General features: G+C 37.0%; 1 protein-coding gene across 1 annotated transcript in view; it reads right to left on the bottom strand.

Moving 5' to 3' along the window:
* LOC128652451 (CUB and sushi domain-containing protein 2-like) overlaps nucleotides 1–21,613 on the bottom strand; it is a 1,617,569-nt gene that overhangs the window by 1,407,095 nt on the left and 188,861 nt on the right. Inside the window, 1 exon segment of the mRNA XM_053705390.1 lies at nucleotides 4,017–4,129. Coding sequence (XP_053561365.1) covers nucleotides 4,017–4,129 — 113 coding nt within the window.

The raw sequence follows: 21,613 nt of genomic DNA, 5'->3' as shown, positions 1-21,613 counted from the left end.
AACAAAAGATAGTTGCTGGTTTCAACAGTCAAAAGCTATTTCAAATGAAAAAATAAAGGTAAATAAGCTGTTTGCAAACAATTTAATACGCTCCAGCAGGTAAAACGGATCACTGGAAAAATTAGATAGTAAAATATCCCTTTAAAAATAACTATAATTTAGGCCACAAGACAAGACACGGAGAGAGGTTGATAAGGCTGAAGTAGTAAGGGAGAGGGTTAATCCTACAAGATGCAGGTGTACTCAGATGCGCCTAGCTCTGATCAGTTTAGTCACTTCTCGGCTTGATTGGCGGCAGTTGTTTGTGATTCATATTAAAAATAAACAGTGACTGCTTCAGATGGTAGCTTGTAAGATGTGGGGCTGCTGACAGGCAGCAGTAATCTGTTTCATTTAGTATGCAGAGACAGCTGCTGCTCTGTACCTGCACTGCTTCTGGGTAATGGTGCAGCAGAGGGACGCTTCACTTATAGAAAAGCACAACATACAAAGGATTATAAAGTTACACAAACATCTGACCACAATCCCTGTCTGCCTTTCATTTCAGAATTGAATTACAAGAAAAGGGGGCAAAATAAATAATGAAAGTATATTATGGCAATTGATTTAGATAAATGATTTATCAATTTATATTACCATCCCAAAGTGTTTAATGTCCCTCTAACAAAAGAGATAAATAATCTCTTTGTGTGAAAGTGCACTCTTCAGTATACCTATCTTTTTGGTTACAGTTTATGCTAATTAATGTATTAATGCTAACGTACAACTTTCTGTATGGACCTAAGTAAAATATATAAAATATTACAAAGTCTACAGGCAGTAAATATTTGATTCAACACGCTGCTTTAAGTAACTCTTTAGTTTGATTTGAGCTACAAACCAGAAAAAACTGTTTATTATGTGAACAATGTTTTTGAAAAATAAAATAAAATGCTGTTTGAAACAGGCTATAAAAGATTTTTAAGAGATCAAAGAAGTTGGAAAAGAAAAGACCTAGGGGTCTATTTATATATGTGCGGACAGACATGATTCGCTATAGCGGACCATGTCCGCCGCACATCGATAAATGCCGACAACATACGCTGTCGGCATTTATCATTCCACCAGCAGGTCTTGTGAACTGCTGGTGTAATACTGCTCCCTGCAGATTCGCAGCCAATTGGCCATTAGCAGTGGGTGTCAATCAGCCCGATCGTACATGATCGGGTGGATTGCTATACACCACCACAGAGGCGGCGTATGAGTTTAGGAGCAGCGGTCTTAGGACCGCTGCTTCTTAACTCCTTTTTCCGGCGAGCCTGAAGGCTCATGCGGAAACAAGGGAAACAGGGGCCAATCAGCCCTTGTTAAATAGACCCACAAAACATCTTAAAGGGACATGAAATTCATTTTTTTCTTTCAGAATTCAGATTCATTCTCTTGATATCCTTTGCTGAAGGAGCAGCACTGCACTACTGAGAGCTATCTGATCACAACAAATAAGTCAATAACAAGAGACAATTGTGTGCAGGCACCAATCACAAACTACCTCCCTCTATTGTAGGATATGTACATATTATTTTTCAGCAATGGATACCAAGAGAGCAAAGTACATTGGTAAATAGGAGGGAATTTAAGGGTGTATTTAAATAAAATGCTCTATTCTATCTGAATCATGCAAGTTTATTTTTACTTTCCTATACCTTTAAAAAATGCCAGCAAAGACCTAGGTTCCACTGCTTTTGCAATCTGTCTAAACTGGTGGTAACAAACAGTATTTTCATTAAAGTCTACAGAGAAGTTCTAATTTACCTCCAGTTTACATACTTTACAACAGAAATTTAAACTAGAGCTTTGTGTTTTATGAAGTACTGGAATAGCGGCATTAGATACTCTCTATACAAAATATTGGTGGGGCTTAGGCAATGAAAACTACATGAACATGGCAGGATTACCTGTAGTATAATTCATTTCTAATGATTTGGAACGCCCTTGAATTTGAATTCCTGGGAAGAGCCGTATGTAGCGTTACACACAGATCCACTAATTGACTGGAATAAAGCCAGCAGGGTGCTGTTTGTTCTCCAGGTAAAACAGTGCAATGCTAATGTCATTAAAGAACCATTACATACAGTAGAATTGCATAATCAGCCAATGTTTAAAAAAAGACAATGCCATTTCAAATGAGCAGTAGACTTCTTTCCTGCCTCCTACATCATGTGACAGCCATCATCATCAAATAACAGACTTGCATATGTAAACACTGTGAACTCTTGCACATGCTCAGTAGGAGCTGCTGCCTCAGAAAGTGTGCATATAAAAATATGTGCACAAATTGATAATACAAGTAAATTGGATTGTATTTTAAAATTGCATGCTCTTTCTGAACCAAGATTCCGTGTGACTTTAGTGTCCCTTTAAGTATTTCAGCAATACATGGGGTGACATCAGACTTTCCTGAATTTAATGTTCTTTATTAATTTTATTACTAATCAACGATCCCTGGTTGTTTATGTCTATATGGGGAAAAAAAACATATCAAGTAAATATGAACTTAAATTGTTGCAGAAGAGAAGTTTGGGGAAGGGTTGGTGGCAGATTTACCAGTTTAGAGAGAATATGCATTAATGCTCTCCCTTATCTTAACATGTGACCAGGGTCCTGCAATCATTTTAACTAGAAAACTATGCAGACATTTTAGGAAACATAAGTATAAACTGAAAGTTATGTTTATTTCAGTGCAGATGAGTAATATGTATAATGTGTATTTACTTCAGGCATGTCAATTTTCTATGTGCGGCAATGATGGAGTTTAGCAGTGGATTACATTACAGAAAACAATGAGCATACTTATATGAATAGACAGACAGACAGGCAGACAAAGAGACAGACAGATAGTCAGACAAATACAGACAGACAGACAGACAGATAGATAGATAGATAGATAGATAGATAGATAGATAGATAGATAGATAGATAGATAGATAGATTAGCTACATTACATAGATAGATAGACAGACATAAAGACAGACAGACACACAAATGCAATTATAAAGAATTTTACTAGATTTCCAGAGGTGACAGAATGCAATCTTTACTATCCTGTTTTCGGATTATCCCAAACATATTTTAAACTCTCCTGCAATAATCCGTTTTATTAAAAAATCCCTTCATACATTTGCAAAACTGCACTGCCTGCATCTGTCACTGCAACTTCTCTATTCTAATAACAGATGTAGATTTCTGTCAACAGGCGAACATGGTAATTAAAACAGCACTGAGAAAAAAAGATGGCTTGCAGCACAATTAATTCACTCAAAAATAATAACAATAATTCATTGTAATGTACACCAGATGTCTGATACACCTGTTCAATCTGCAAATGCTGGATGATCATTTTGAATGGCGGATATTAAAAATATCTAAGAGAACCACAGTCTTAGTATTTTTAAATGTGTATATATATATATATATATATATATATATATATATATATATATATATATATATATATATATATATATATATATGTAACTGTGATGGAATGGAATATTGCAAGAAGCTGATTGGCAAATGCAATGTAACCATAGCAACTGCATAAGTCAATTAAATGAATATGGGAGGTATTTTTTTCTTTGATGCCTCAAAAAGAGTGTATTAAAAAAAACAAAAAACATTCATACTCATTTCCTGTGCAGTGTAACTCTGCTATATTTGTCATACGTGTCAAGCTTGTCTATGTCTACATTACACGTGCAGTAGATGCCCCTATCAGCCAATGTGCTTGCATACTGCAGTATTTTTTCCACCAACATGCTTTTTCTCCCAAATCAAAATTCACAGTTTATCATTTGTGTGCATTAGAAAACATGGTTAATTGCTGTTATGTTACATCCGCAAAAGAAAATATTTGCAAACCACAAACTTTTAAGCAACATTTCAAGCAAACCCCGTCAACCTTTGTTGAACAGAACTTTTTTTATTGGTTGCTGTGTGTCTTAAGGGTGTGGTGGATATCTTCAAAAGGGTCAACTTACCTTCATAAGTGGAACGGAAACCTTGTGCACTGACTGCATAATCGGAGACTAACCAAAGAGTCAGGAGGTTACCACTGCTCACGATTGGTGCTGGAAGATGGAAACCAGTTAGCCTAAGAAAAAGAGAAACAAAACATTACTTTACACACTGTTGCATTCAATATAACAGACATATAAAAAAATAAAACAATAAGGACTGAGCAAAAAAAATAGACCTATATATATATATATATATATATATATATATAAATGAATTAAAAAAATCCTTATCCCATAACTATTAGTTTTATGCAGCGTGTTTCCTTTCTCAGACACAAACTAAAAATACACAAAGGACAGTAGCATATATAGGCTTGTTTCATATTGTATCATGTATTGTATTGCTATGATTGTTTATTAGAGCATATTACCCAATTCACTTCATAGGGCAAATATAATCCTTAGACTTGGCTGAACACAACATAAAAAATAAAATAAAATAAAAATATAGAGAGAAAAAACAGATCCCTAGAGGACTAAGGGTATTTAAAAACTGCTCTTTTAAGAATTTTTGGTATATATTGATCGCAGTACATTTTACTTCTTATAATTCATGAAACTCAAAATGTTTCTTTAGTGATTGTTTTTTGTTTGTTTTTCCCCTGCTTCGGTTATCAAATTTACCTTGTTCTGTTAGCATCCTTTGTTGAAGAGCATAACTAGTAAGGTAGCAAATGTGTGTCTGGATCACTATATAGCAGAGCAGCAGTATTGCAAGAATATTTTTTAAAAATGTGTACACTGTGCAAGCACTGCTGCCATCTAGTGTTCAAAATGATATTACGTTAAATGCATCCTTGCAAAACTACTCTCAAAACAAAGCTACAGACATATGCTCCCTACCTACTTAAGGGACAGTCTACCATAGAATTGTTATTTTAAAAGATAGATAATTCCTTTATTACCCATTCCCCAGTTTTGCATAACCAACACAGTTATATTAATGTACTTTTTACCTCAGTGATTACCTTGTAACTAAGAACCTTCTTCCAGCCCCCTGATCACATGACTGTGACTTGTTATTATCTATTGTCTTGCTTATAGCATTGTTTTGTGCTAGATCTTAAATAACTCCCTGTGCCTGAACACAGTGTTATCTATATGGCCCACGTGTACTTTCTGTCTCTTTGTGTTGAAAAGAGATTTAAAAAGCATGAGATAAGAGGCAGCCCTCAAAGGCTTAGACATTAGCATATGAGCCTACCTATGTTTAGTTTAAACTAAGAATACCAAGAGAAAAAAACTAATTTGATGATAAAAGTAAATTGGAAAGTTGATTAAAAGTACATGTCCTATCTGAATAATGAAAGTTTAATTTTGACTAGACTGTCCCTTTAGGCCCACTCTTGAGAGAATAAAGGAACACTAATCACCTGCTAGCCCCTGTTAGTGCATTGTGGGTCTAGAGCCTATATAGGGCTAGATTATGAGTTGCGTGCTAACTGTAGTGCACAAGCGATAACAGGGTATTTTTTTTAAGTAAATGCGTTCCCTTCAGCACAATTTAATTTAACCTGGGTTAGCATGACTTCAGACCTCTGGTTTACTGTTACGCAAAACAAAAAAGGAGCACAAAAATTGAAGATAGCAATTCTTTATGTGCATGAGCATGTGAGTCCTAAGATGTGAACTCTGATGCGTGTTACTCATATTTTACATTGCTATGTTCTTCAAACAGAATTTTTTTAAAATTTTATTATTAAATATAAAATATAATATATGACATATTATTCATGTAAAATACATATCTTTACCTATATACTGTATTTATAGGAATAAATACACATGTATAGGTATATACGGATATAGAAATATATATATAGAAATATGTATTTACAATAAAAAGGACATTATCCTGTAAGTGAAGAACATTGGAATGTGAATTATTTACAGTAAATATACAGTAAGACATTGATATATATGTATACACACATATAAATATTATATATATATATATATATATATACTGTGTATATATATATATATATATATATATATATATATATATATATATATATATATATATAATGCTCTAAGTATTTTTAAATAGATATTCCTATACATAATCATATATATATATATATCTATATATATATCTATATATATATATATATATATATATATATATATATATATATATATATATATATATATATATATATATATATATATATATATAACATGAATTAGCAAGAAAGAAAAAATCCTGGAAAAATTGAATACCAGAATGAAAGACAGGGAATTCAGCACTATTTTTGTCAAAAAAAGGTTTATTTAGCTCAAAAAAATATTTAGTAAGGTGTATCCAAAGTTACAGCTGAAATGGCTACAAGAGAGATCAATCTCTGGCACTGAAATTTCCAAGACTGAGTTGTCTTAGAAACATTTTAGCAATAGGTAAATTCACAAGTGACCAAGTAGTGTATATATCAAAAACATAAAAATAATAAGCAAACCTGACCGGTCAGGGGTGAGTGTTCATGCATGAACAGGATACAATAGCAGAAAAACGTAATAGCTATATTATGACAGACATGAATATCTCTATGTACTCACTACAGTGTTAGTGAGATGTGTTACTTGGGAGACAATAGTCAGACTGCTACACCCTACTGCAAACGGCACCTTTAAAATATAAGGCAAACTGCCGAGCAGATATAGAAATGGGATCTAAGTCGTTTCTGACTATGTACCTCAAGGTATTGTACAGATATGAATAGTACAGATTCGAGCATAAGTATAGTAATGTACATACATAGTATTGCTGAAATATATTAATGGGGAACAATTATCAAACTACTACACCCTGCTGCATACGGCACCTTATTAGATAAGGCCTAATGCCGGGCAGGTTTAGTGATGGGATCTAAGTAGTTAATGATAATGTGCCTCAAAATATGTACATCTGTCTGTAGATAAGCAAGCAAAAGCAAAAAAAGCAAAGGTAGAGTTTGCTCAGCAGGGATTAGTAATAAGCAGGTAGTAGCGTGTTTTGTGAGTCACTGTAGAGGTCCTTCGCATTAGGTCATATATGCATAAGATGGAAAAAGTCATAGAGGGATGACAAGCATAATGCAAAGTGAGGAATTGCAAATCAGTTATGCATAATGTTAGTATGCTTTGAGCGAAGGTTAAAGTTAGCAATCTCTTATGTACTTAGTGACTTCTGTTTCAACCCTCTCAGCAGGGTAACAATGTCCAGATCGAACATAAATTTGCCTATTGATCAGGCCAAAATTATGACAACATACGACCTGTCTCCTGTATTGTCCTCAAGCTGATGCATAATGTATAGTTATTAATGGTTTCCCAAAAACAGATGTTATAGGATACTCACAGTAGAGATATTTCTGTTCAGAGTGAAGGCCTGATTACAAATTCTGAACAGAAATATCTCTACTGTGAGTATCCTATAACACCTGTTTTTTATTGTATCCCCAAAATACATAAAAACGCTAATCATCCACCCGGCCGCCCAATAATTGCAGGCATTGGCAGCCTAACCGAAAATCTAGGTAATTATGTAGATTACTTTCTTAGACCATTTCTAAGCACATTACCATCATATATCCTGGACACGGCTGATTTTCTAAAGCCTGTTTGGACGTGGAAGGATTATATTCATCAATCCCACACGACGTTGGTCTTAATGCATGCAACCACTTTCTAACGATGAGAGGTACACAAACATAACAACACACTGACTTTGTCATGGAACTGCTGGAGTTCATATTGACAAATAACGTATTTCTCTTCGATAACAAAGTGTATGTACAGCAGCAAGGGACTGCTATGGGGGTGACATGTGCCCCCACTTATGCATGCCTACATTTGGGAGCCTGGGAGATGGAGGATGTCTATCAGAGCCCTCTCTTTGAGGAAAACATCCACATACGGCTAAGATATGTGGATGACATTTTCCTCATATGGGAGGGCTCTGAAATGGTCCTTTCTGATTTTGTAGAAACTCTCAATAAAAATGATAAAAATATCTTTCTCACACTGCAAAGCAGTAAGGAGGAAATATCCTTTTTGGATATTAAGATTAATATCAATCAGGGCTCTATTGTGACTGAGAATTTTTGAAAAACCACTGCAAATAATAGTTTGCTTCTTGCCACAAGCCACCATCCCGACCATCTCAAGAAGGGGATACCTAAGGGGCAGTTCCTGAGACTACGTCGGAACTGCTCCACTAAAACCAAATACTATGAACATGCCATAGAGATGCACAAACGGTTTTTAGACAGGGGATACTCCAAAAGAGTAGTAAACAGAGCTCTTAATGAAGCAGCTCACTCGAACCGAGAACAACTCTTAATGCCCAAACGAAAGGCTGTACAAGGTACAATCAGATTGATTGCCGATTATAACTGTCATTGGACAGCTCTGAGAATGATACTGGAAAAGAACTGGCATATTCTAACGAGCGATGAAGGGGTATCTAGGGAGGTAGGAGATCACCCCAACATCACTGCCAGAAGGGCACCTAATCTCAGAGACAAATTTGTGAGAAGCCAGTATGTGTCAATCAAAAAACAAACAGATTGGCTTACTACACATAGATCCACTGGAAATCATCCATGTGGAAGATGTGTGGCTTGCAAATACATGGTGAAAACCAAAATATTTTCAACTCACACAGGCAAAATATATAAGTTGAAATACCACATTACATGCAGTACTGAAGGTGTTATTTACCTCCTCTCCTGCAGTTGCCCACGTTTCTACGTGGGTAAAACCAGGAGAGCCATAAAAGACAGGATAACTGAGCATAGGGATGACATAAAATATAAAAATCCCAAAAGTAATGTGGCTAAACACTTTGAAGAAGTTCATGCCTGTAATCCTGACTCTCTCTCATTCATTGGTATTGACAGAGGTATTACCAATAATAGAGGGGGTGATAACGACAAAGTCCTCCTCCAGAAAGAATGTAGGTGGATTACGATCCTACAAACTCAGATACCCAATGGGTTAAATGATAGAATAGACATGGCCTGCTTCCTATAAAGAATGGTTATTGTCATAACCCTATCCTTATTTCTCTATTTCAGACATGTATATATTGTATAATGATGTAAAATTACTATCTACAATAGTGAGAACTATAATTCTACACCTAATTAAAATTTCTTATTACCAGTAACGAGGCTAATTAATCCTTTTAGTATTTTAAATTTAGGGCTGTTTTCGCCATAGGTATCCTTATGCTTGTAATTTTTGTAACTTTATTTTCAGAACACAAATGACCAAGATATGACCTAACTTGTGTATATACATCTACCTTTCGTTTAGGGCTTACTAGCCCGGTTTGACATGTTTGTATTTCAACTATCTAACACAGAAAGTTTGTTTTTAATTTATCCTCTTCTAGTATGATTAGACCATAGAATCCTTGAATAGGGGCGTGAAACTTAGTAAGCTTAAAAGGGAGATGAGATGCTCCCTACGTCATCACGCCCTGACCAAGAGCGACACACCCAACGGGTGAAACGCGCGTCGGCATTGGACAAGCCGACACGGTACATGTGGTCAGTGTGAACGCCACTGAACGGATACACATCAAGCATACGCATTCGAAGAAGTCTGGATGTTTTTGGGAAACCATTAATGACTATACATTATGCATCAGCTTGAGGACAATACAGGAGACAGGTCGTATGTTGTCATAATATTGGCCTGATCAATAGGCAAATTTATGTTCGATCTGGACATTGTTACCCTGCTGAGAGGGTTGAAACAGAAGTCACTAAGTACATAAGAGATTGCTAACTTTAACCTTCGCTCAAAGCATACTAACATTATGCATAACTGATTTGCAATTCCTCACTTTGCATTATGCTTGTCATCCCTCTATGACTTTTTCCATCTTATGAATATATGACCTAATGCGAAGGACCTCTACAGTGACTCACAAAACACGCTACTACCTGCTTATTACTAATCCCTGCTGAGCAAACTCTACCTTTGCTTTTTTTGCTTTTGCTTGCTTATCTACAGACAGATGTATATATTTTGAGGCACATTATCATTAACTACTTAGATCCCATCACTAAACCTGCCCGGCATTAGGCCTTATCTAATAAGGTGCCGTACGCAGCAGGGTGTAGTAGTTTGATAATTGTTCCCCATTAATATATTTCAGCAATACTATGTATGTACATTACTATACTTATGCTCGAATCTGTACTATTCATATCTGTACAATACCTTGAGGTACATAGTCAGAAACAACTTAGATCCCATTTCTATATCTGCTCGGCAGTTTGCCTTATATTTTAAAGGTGCCGTAGGGTGTAGCAGTCTGACTATTGTCTCCCAAGTAACACATCTCACTAACACTGTAGTGAGTACATAGAGATATTCATGTCTGTCATAATATAGCTATTACGTTTTTCTGCTATTGTATCCTGTTCATGCATGAACACTCACCCCTGACCGGTCAGGTTTGCTTATTATTTTTATGTTTTTGATATATACACTACTTGGTCACTTGTGAATTTACCTATTGCTAAAATGTTTCTAAGACAACTCAGTCTTGGAAATTTCAGTGCCAGAGATTGATCTCTCTTGTAGCCATTTCAGCTGTAACTTTGGATACACCTTACTAAATATTTTTTTGAGCTAAATAAACTTTTTTTTTGACAAAAAGAGTGCTGAATTCCCTGTCTTTCATCATGATTTATTTTTCTCTGGTGCTTATAGTCATTATTAGTACAACTTCCGTTAATTAGGGTCATCCGTTAGAGTTGTTTCCAGTCACTCTACCCATATCCTTATTAGCACAACATCCATCAATTAGGGCCATCCGTTAGAGTTGTTTCTAGTCACTCAACCCATATCCTTTACTTTCTAATTTTACAATTACACTCGAGCACCTTGTATAGTCAGCGACTAAGATTAATATTGTAATTTATTATTTTATTTGGAGCTTTTAGTAATTAGTAGTAGGATTTTATAGGACCCCCTGATATCCATATTTAGGACTTTGACATGGTCTTTTTCGCTGGTCCTCTTAGTCTTACCCTCCTATTATCCAAGGATTGCCCTTCCCCCCCCCCTCTTCATAAACACCTCTCTTATTCTTTATTTTTTATTTTTTAAATCATTACTCAGCCCCTTTTTTGTTAAACTGGACCATTATTTTTTTCTCTGGTCTGAATTTTTTAATGATACTGGGTTTTCATGATACATTATTATATTTTAAACTATGATCTTAATTTGTGAGCGTTTTAATTCTCCACATGTTGTATATTGTTACAGTAATATTTATTATATGTATGATTTGAATGTGTATATTCTCTGTAAGGACAGATCAATTACGAACATATAATTCAGAATGTATGAAATATTTGTGTATGTTATTTGTTGTTGGTAGTCCATCCTTAGCTCCGGCTCCTGAGACACCTCCCACTCGATTCACATCCTATCATCAGTCATTCCCACCTGGAGGTGTGTCGGTAGTAGGAGCTCTGTGATTGACACAGGTGTGTTATAAATAGAGCAGGTATTTCCATGTATTAGTATCAGCCTGATGAAACGACTATTTGTTGAGAAACGCGTTGCTGTACGCTTGTTTTTATCTGTTTGTACTCAATAAATGTATCCTTGAGTACATCACACCTGCCTGTTCTCTATTACTATTGCCGCTGGAGCAATTTGGTACGTTCCTGATCCCTTTTGGAGGTTCGTTGTGTCGAGTTCCCTTCGACTCTATTGGTTCCCCTGCTGGGTTTACTCTGACGCTGCTTGCTGAGTGACGTTTGCCTAGCGTACCGAGCTTACGCCTGTCTGACGGGCGACTTTTGGTTCCGTCCTGCCTGTCTGGGTACACGTTTGTACCGCCGCTCTTGTGAGTAACACTCTGTGTGGGGGGTCCGCTGCTTATGTGTGTCCCTTTGCTGCCTTAAACGATACTTGTCCCATGAGGCACCTCTTCCATCTGTCATCCACAGGTTCCCGTTGTCCACTCACCATTTCTGAGAGAGCTGCCTGGATTGCTGTTTGCCGAATCCGCCATCTGCCACATGCTGTGATCATTTGCGCACTTCTATAGAGACTCTGTGTGCTATCTCGGTTCTCTTTAATCTTAAAATAAAGTACAATAGTAGTTATTAACCATAAACTCAGAGTGACCTCTCTGCTGTTCATCTCTCACTTTGATGTTCAATTGCTCTCTCGTTGTTCTGCAAATAAACTCTGTATCTACTGCTCAATTCTCTCTTTGCTCACAAGCCGCTCACCCCCAATCCCAATCAGACACCACTTAAAAGGGAACAATTTTCTCCCGCCTACTTTTTACAGGTGTTCCCCACTACAGCATGCAGGGAACTGTAGTTCCCCAGCTGCAGAGCTTCTAAAAAGCTGCATATATTGCATGTCATAGCTCTGTGATCGACATAAAAATAATACCAGCGCAAGCATTGCGCATATATATATACGAAATAAGTAAACAGTCATAATAAAAAATAAGGGATATTTTCGTGCCCCTTCAAAAAGTTCTGAACAAAAGCACAATGTGTTAAAAAAAATGGGACAATTCGGTTAAAAATGGCATATCTGGTCACCCTACTATATCGTTATGCTTTTCAAAAAGGGATAGAAAGTAAATCTGAGATAAATCATAAAATCTGTTTAACTACAATCACGATGGTTAAAGGGACATTATACACTCATTTTTTCTTTGCATAAATGTTTTGTAAATGATCTATTTATATAGCTCAAAGTTTTTTGTTTGTTTTTTAAATGTATAGTTTTGCTTATTTTTAAATAACATTGCTCTGATTTTCAGACTCCTAACCAAGCCCCAAAGTTTTATGAGAATACCGTCAGCTACCTTCTCCAGCTTGCTCCTGTTTGTGTAAAGGGTCTTTTCATATGCAAAAGAAGGGGGGGGGGGGAGTGTCTTATTTCCCACTTGCAGTGGGCTTTCCAGCTACCTTTTCAACAGAGCTAAACTAATAACTTCTAAGTAAGTTTTTAAACAGTTTTATACTGGATTTTTATATCAGTATCTGTGCATCGTATTCTTTATAGTAGTGTCTATTACATGCAGTTATATAAAAATAAGTGTATACTGTCCCTTTAAGCTTAAAAAACTACAGGAAAAATTATTTTCATTGAATTTCTCTTACAGTTTTTGCACACATCAACAGTGGCGACTCTAGGAACAAAATATAGGGGGGGCACATAAGATATAACAGTCAAAACTGGGGGGGCACTAATAATTAGGTGGCTGCCTCGTGTAGGGTTGCCACCTTTTCTTCAAGCCAAACCCGAACATTAGCGCAGTGCTGCAATTTTTTGTAGATGTGTGTATGTCAGTGTATGTGTGTGTGTATTAGTCAGTGTATGTGTGTGTGTATTAGTCAGTGTATGTATGTCTGTATGTCAATGTCTATGTGTGTGTATATGTCAGTCTTTATGTTTTGTGTGTGTGTGTGTGTGTGTATATATGTCAGTGTTTATGTGTGTGTATATATGTCAGTGTTTATGTGTGTGTATATATGTCAGTGTTTATGTGTGTATATGTCAGTGTATGTGTGGGTGTATATATATATGTCAGTCTTTATGTGGTGTGTGTGTATGTATATATGTCATTGTTTATGTGTATGTGTATATATGTTAGTGTATGTGTGTGTGTGTATATATGTCAGTGTTTATGTATGTGTGTATGTGTCAGTCTTTATGTTTTGTGTGTGTGTATATGTCATTGTTTATGTGTGTCTGTATATATATCAGTGTTAATGTGTGTGTGTTTATATGTCAGTCTTTATGTGTCTGTGTATATGTCAGTCTTTATGTGTGTATATATAAGAGTTGCCACTTGTCCAGGATTGACCCGGACAGTTTGGGTTTTGAATTATGTGCCCAGGTTTATGATGAAGTTGTGATCCAGATTTAGCCATTTTATTCAGTTTTCTGATGATTGCTGTTAGTGTTCTGGTTTGGTTTGAAGAAAAGGTGTCCATTCTAGTGTATATGCCAGTGTTTATGTGTGTGTATATGACAGTTGGGTAATACTGAGGACTGGAAGAGCAACTGCTCACATTTAGTGGAGCCCTTTAAACCACAGGTTGCTGCAAGTAGTGCATTGATATTCCTCCTGACTGAGCATATCTAGGTATGACTTTCAACAAAGGATACAAAGAAAATTAGATAACAGAAGTTAGAAAGTATTTTAATATCACATCCCTTGCTCTGAATTATGAAAGAAAATGTTGGGGTTTCCTGTCCCTTTAATTAGTAGTCAGTGTAAAACTTTATTGAAAAAGTGCAAAAAAATATATTCTGTATATATTCTATATATATATATATATATATATATATATATATATATATATATATATATATATATATATACCTATTCTACTGTAGGTTATACATGATGGAATTTGTGTAATTTAGGAATGTATGTACTAGAAAATAAATAAATATACACACCCACAAATTCACAGCATACACATATATACATTCACACACTACACAGAATACACATATATACACACACATTCACACACACTACAAAGCATACTCATATGCTCACACACTACACAGCATACACATTCACACACTACACAGCATACACATATACATACACACACACACACATTCATACACACATTCACACACACATTACACAGCATACACATATATACACACACATTCACACACTACATAGCATACACACACATATACACACACATTCACACACTACACAGCCTACACATATACACACACACACACACACACTACACAGCATACACATATACACAAACACTACACAGCATACACATATACACACACATTCACACACTACACAGCATATACACACACATTCACACACTACATTGCATACACATACACACACTACACAGTATACACATACACACTACACAGCATACACATATACAGGTAGGCACACACGTTCACACACACACACACACACACACACACACACACACTACATATACATGTATGCACACAGCATACACATATACATGTACACACACTACACAACATATTCACACACATAGATACAGATAAGTACACACTAATACATAAACACAGATGTGCAGAAGCACACAGACACACAAACAGAGGTGCACACACCTATACATAGGCACACATAAAAATAAGACACACAAACAAAGCCACACATTACAGACACACACATATAGACACACATACACTGACTGTTGGGAAAACAATAAAAACTTTATGGAGAGTTTGAGTGAGAAACAATATAAGGAATAAATCATAAGCAGTACAGTCGCCTAATCCAATTTAGTGACCCCAGGAGCATTGCAGTTTTATGGCTGCTGGACCCACCATAAGGGTGTTAATGTAGGTCACTGCCCTTATAGCATAACATACAGGTTTTCCATTCCTAACAATGTGCTGCACTGACTTGAAGAGCTCCCAGTCTCACTCAGTGTGAACTAGTTGTGCTCTGCCTTCTGTATAACAAAACTAATGAGTGCTGGCATATGTACCTTACTATCTTTGCATGGGAGACTTGATATTGAGCATATGTGTCCCAAGTGTGTATCAAATTATCAAACCATTGATTATTTAAGGTAGGCTAAGGCAGTGGCAAAAATGATTTTAGCAGCTGCATGATTCAGTAACCACTACACTTGTAAGGGAAGGGAAATGCAAAGTCTGTGCAGCAAAAAATATGCAACTAGATTTTTTAGTCCATGGCCCTACGGTGCACTGCAGATGAGATTTTACTAATCCCTATCATAAATCTCCCCAACAGATCACTCTGTACAAAAATCTATGTTATTTCAGCAGACACTCTGCCGGGCTGCCCCCTAATAAATCAGACCATGAGGAGGAGTTGACACACAATGATTGCGCATCGCAGTGAGTAACTTAATGTCAACAGATGGGTCTTAGCCTCAGCCTGTATCCCCTTACAGAAGCCTGCACATACCGCTCTTGACACTCAGGCTGTTTGTTTGATTTACATGTTTTTTACCTATGGTGCCGACTCAGACACGTGCCCCCACAGCCTACAAAACAATTCCTGACTTCTTCTCTTAGTTTCATCAATGAAGGGAGGGGGCAGCACAGGACTATTAAAAATTTAAATCTACATAGAAAGATATCAGTTATTATTAAATCCGGTACTAGGAGTGTGATTGTAGTACAATCACATTGCTAACACCGGATTTAATATTAAATGAACCGCAAAACAAGTTATGCAGTTTTTTTTAAAAAAAACTTATTTAAATAATGTTATGGTATGGTGCGTGCTATACAGTCACTCTGTGTAAGATTTACCCACCTCCTGGACTAGAGACCTAGATCACTGGCGTCCTCACTTCAGAGACACTTTGCCACAGCACTCTGACACTGACAACAAGACTCCAGATTCCAGACTTCAAGTCCTGACTGTCCTTAAGACCGTTGTTCTCCACATGCATCGCTGCCTGCACTGAGTCAGGCCAGTTTACACAGCACATGTAGTCACGTGACATGTGCCAATAACTGCACTGCATTGACTGACTGTGCCGGTGTTCTGTTAGACTGTTAAGGGACCGAATTGGGAGCGTGTAATTGCGGTCACGTGATGACCATTTGGTGGAGGGCACAATAAATAATTTTAAATAAATCCATCAATAATACTGCAGCCCGGGGCTGGCGGGGGGGGCAAATGGGAGGGCAAGCCATTTTCTAGGGGGGGCAAATGCCCCCCCTTGCCCCCCTGTAGCGACGCCACTGCACATCAAGGAAACAAAATATCCATTGTCAATGTGAAAGAAAAGCTTGGTAACTAATTGATTCAATATTGTAGATGATAACGGACTACAGATTTTTCCAATTAACTTACAATACCAATTCATAACATATGCAATTCACTCTCTCCTATAATGTTGTGGTAATTTTTAAATAACATTTAAAAAGAACATGCAAACACTTAGTTGTCCTCATTAACAAACGTTTGACTGAATTTATTTTATTTCTGCAAATGATCCATGATTTAAAAATGTAATTTGAACAAAATTGTAACAGTTTTACTAACCAATAAAACGATTGCGTTCCTTAAAATATGAACTCTCATGAGTTAACTGGGTGCAAAGTCATCTTAAATCAAGCCAGTAATTGTCTCTTTTATCTACTAAAAACAAATACAATGGCTTGTCTGTATTATTTGAAATCATTAGTTAATATGTAAAGGAAAGATATGAGAGAGAAAAAAACCTTGAAAATGTGAATGTCTCTCCGATATTGCTTTGATTGAATTATGCACGGTATAGTTAAAAATCTGCATTCAGTCTATGCCATTTGAAAGGTTTCTTTGCTCTGAGCAGAGCTAAAACTTTCTTGATATTGTTGTCTGACAGTAGCAGCTATCAGTGTGACTGAGCTGGAGGATGTATTGTAATGCTAATGTGTCTCCTTCAGGGTTCAGAAATGTGAAGGTTCTCATTTAAATACATACCCTGCACATGCTCAGTCCAACACAGCTCTTTGCAATGCAGAGACTGAAAACACTGCAAGGTTTCTGTGTGAAATCCGGTAACCTTGCTATATTATCTTGTCATAATAAAGCTGCAGCATTTAAATAGACATGTAAAGTCAAGAATGGGAAAAGAGATACAACCTACTATCCATACTGTTAACCCTACCATTATATTTAAATGGACATACAGGTAAATGCAGCCGAAAATTATGGTTAAAACCTATGTGCAATACAAAGGACAAAGTGTACTCTTCCTTTTTTTCTTATGTATTTAGTTGCTGTTAGGTAAGTATGTGCTTGTACACTAATCAGTGTCTTTGTCAGCACCAGATGGGTGTCAATCTTGATGTTTAAAAAAACAGCAACCCAAAAAAACCCAAAAAAACTGGCTAAACAGTTACTTTTTAAAGATCGGTTCTAAAGTCTTGCTGACCATTACGTCCCTTTAATTCTTCGCATCATCTCATATTTCTAATATTCAAATAAGCTTTATAATGAATGACTAAATACTTGTATTAAAATAACAGCTATTACCTCTATTATATCCATCACATTTTATAAATCCTTTTACTAATGGACAACCTAAGCATCAGCATTTTGTGTAAGTACTACTGTATGAGAAAAAAACTTCCATACTTTCATGCTCCCTATACAACTTGCATTTTTCCATGACAAATGTCAGACCCTGCAATATTATGATTAAGAAAGGCAACTCAGAATTGATGGGTAACAGTAGACATGAGTAAGAAAAGATAGAGGAAAGAAGGGAGCCAATCTGAACCCAAGACAGACAATCACAACCATTATGTAAAACAGGGATAATGTTGAATCATTTCCAAAGCGTCTTGTGACTGAAGGGGAGAGATGGGTAATACACGTAGCAAATTTAAGAATTTCTCTCAAATGCTTCTTTGTTTCACTAATAAGGTTTTCAAGCTTGTCATGTCTCATTATATGATCAGACAGAATCCCTTACAGCATATGGTCTGGCCATACTATTTACAAAATATGCAAGATAGCAAAATCATTCTTATTTCATTTTTACAAGGCTTTCCATTAGCAGGCACCATGCAGATGCTCACGAAGCATTAATACTGTTCATTACTACCACTGGGAAGAGTTAGAAATGGATATAAAGTGCTGAGATGTGTTGACTGAATAGCATGAAGGTGCAGAAATGACATGGGTCATGAATAAGGAGCCAGGCCTGAATCTTTCTATGCAGTGATACAAAGTGAGCAGTGACATTCTGTACTGTATTATGAACGCTGCACCTCCAAATAATATGTTTACAGATAGGGGCTGAATTAAAAGCTTACAAATGGTTTATGGTATAAATGATAACTTTGTATTTATATTTATGAAATATTTATATTTACAAAATACACACATACACAAATCTACCAGTCAGCTATAGTTTAAGTTTGAACAAAGTTTCTGTTTACATTTCAATTTACAAATGTCTTTGTTAAAAAATGTGGCATTTTAAAGTAATTTCATTCAAATAAGCTTTTGCATTGGAGCAGTGCAGGGTGCAGTTATGTCACATCTGACACACTCAGTATCAATCTAACTGCATTGCAGCGGCCTGTCAGCAAGAGGAGCCTGCAATCAGCATCGTCAGATCATATTTTACTTTACTGCGATCTCATGAGATCTCACTAAAATCTCAAAAGATTTAATAGAAAACCTCCTTAAACTGAGGAGGGATATTAAGTGACTGTGCTGCACATGCCATATGCATGCTCTCTTATATGTCCTGGGGCATCCATCCTCAAAGAAAGTCCCTTTACAATGGGATGTGACTAGGGTGACCACATTTCTAAACTGCCCCCCCCCCCACCACCCCCCCACCCCCCAAAATAAATAAATAAATAAATATTTTGATACTTTTTGGAGGGGGGGGGGGTTCAATTTTTAAAGAAATTTAAAAAAACAAGAAGAAAAAAAACTGTGGTCACCAGTTTAGACAGGTGGTATACAATGTGCACCTGTTTTAATTAAGTCACTTAGGGAAATGCCATGTTGCCCAATGCTTGTGGGGGAACCTGATTAAGTTGTATTATATGGGTGTGAGGACACCTACACAACTTCACCATATACATGAGTGAGAGGTCACTCACACAACTTCCCCATGCATATGGGTGAGAGTGCACTCACACTACTGTACAATACACACGGGCGTGAGAGGGCTGCCCAGTCTGGCCAGGAATCCCACATCTGAGGCTTTTCCCTCCCCTTGTTACAGATTATTTTTACTTCCTTGCAACTCAAGCTTTTCTCTTTGCCTTTATGTTCAGCCCTCATAAACCTGAGACAGTGTAAAGACTGCTCAGGCTACTACTGCTTAGTTATGCTTGTAAACTCTTCCTAAGTTCAGAGACCTCTGCCAGTTATAAGAAATGTGTCTCCTGCATAACACCAGTTATGAAGCAGCGGTCTAAAGACTGCTGCTCCATAACCTGTCTGCCTGCTCTGAGCAGGCGGACAAAGATCGCCGCAATTCAACCCAATCGAGTACGATCGGGTTGATTGACACCTCCCTGCTGACGGTCGTTTGGCTGTGAGTCAGCAGGGGGCGGCGTTGCACCAGCAGCTCTTGTTAGCTGCTGGTGCAATATTAAATGCGGAGAGCGTATTGCTCTCTGCATTTAGCGAGGTCTTGCAGACCTAATCCGCACTGTCGGATCAGGTCTGCAAGACCTTTGATAAATAGGGGCCTAAATATCTATATGGTATAGACAGCAATAAATACAGTAAAATGCCCTTCCCTGTAGTTACGTCAGCTGATGATATACATATAAAACTTCTTTCCCGAAGGGGCCAGCTTCTTTTTGTGTAACAATTTGTGATTGTTTTATTCTAACCCGGTAGCCAAACCACAACTCACGCACCTAGCACAACCTCTACCTTTATTGGTGCTTTCAGAGGGGCCTTCCTTACCACGCTCTCAGGGGCGGGGCCTTGTGTCTTTGTTACTTAGGAGACTGGAATGCGGTAGGTGGCTGCAGAATTGCCTGTACTGCCATGAAATAAAGTGCTCCCGTTATATATTGTGTACGTGTGTGTGCGTGCTCACATGCTCTGTATCAAGGTAGCAGGTCCAATTTCCGTTGTCATGTGCTGCAGGGGTTAAATGTACGGGGGTTAGTGACGTCAGCGCATTGCCCACAAATTTACAATTCAATAGGTTTATTACCGCACATCTGGATGCCATGTAGGTAGCTGTTTCAGAACAGTGTCACTCTCTGCAGTTTCCATTTCGGGACACTGCATTGTCCCGGAATGAAGGTTCCCGGGACAAATCTACAATATGCGGGACTATCCCGGGCAGTCTGGGACACGTGGTAACATTAGATGTGACTAATGAGGAAAATTTGAGGAAAATAATACAGATATCATGCATCACTTTCAAGTGATTCAACATTTGTGTAACATGACCCCTTAATTCTTTTAAAAAAGGACCAACCTTGGAAGTCTAGGACAGATAAGAGCTTCCTCCAATAGAAATCTCTTTGGGATATAGAATCTCACAAGGGAGGGTGAGATTAACAGGGGAGCACCCAGCACTAATATAAAGTCTCAGGTTGCTGCAAATACAAATGAATCTAGAAGGTTTTAACTACAGTTTAACTTGTATTTGCTTCTAGTTTAGTAACATTAGTTTTCTGTCAGATAATCAAGTGCCTTGTCAACTTTGAACAAACATTACCTGCATACAGCTGCCAAGAAAAATCAGTTAGGCCTGCAGGTCTAACCTGCTTATAGAATATAATGAGTTGTGAGAGAGACTCAGACAAACCAGGGAATGTCATACATGATGTCATCAACAATGCCATGTGTGATATTATTAGTGATGTCATGCAAAGATCCCAAGGGGGGAGTTGGGCAGAATAAGAAATTAGGAATTGCCTTGCTTTTAAATGTTTGATAATCTATTCTTATTAATAATAACAATTATTCTCAGTAAAAGTCAGCAATGAGCTAAACTGGCTGCACTCTGGATGATGACCTATCCTAAAAACAAGCTGTTTATAGACATTTTGTTCACAGGTAAGTATCTTCCTTTTGTTACTGCTTA

The sequence above is a fragment of the Bombina bombina genome, chromosome 3 (assembly GCF_027579735.1).
Source record: "Bombina bombina isolate aBomBom1 chromosome 3, aBomBom1.pri, whole genome shotgun sequence".
NCBI lineage: Eukaryota > Metazoa > Chordata > Amphibia > Anura > Bombinatoridae > Bombina > Bombina bombina.
This window is presented reverse-complemented; position numbering and strand designations above follow the sequence as displayed.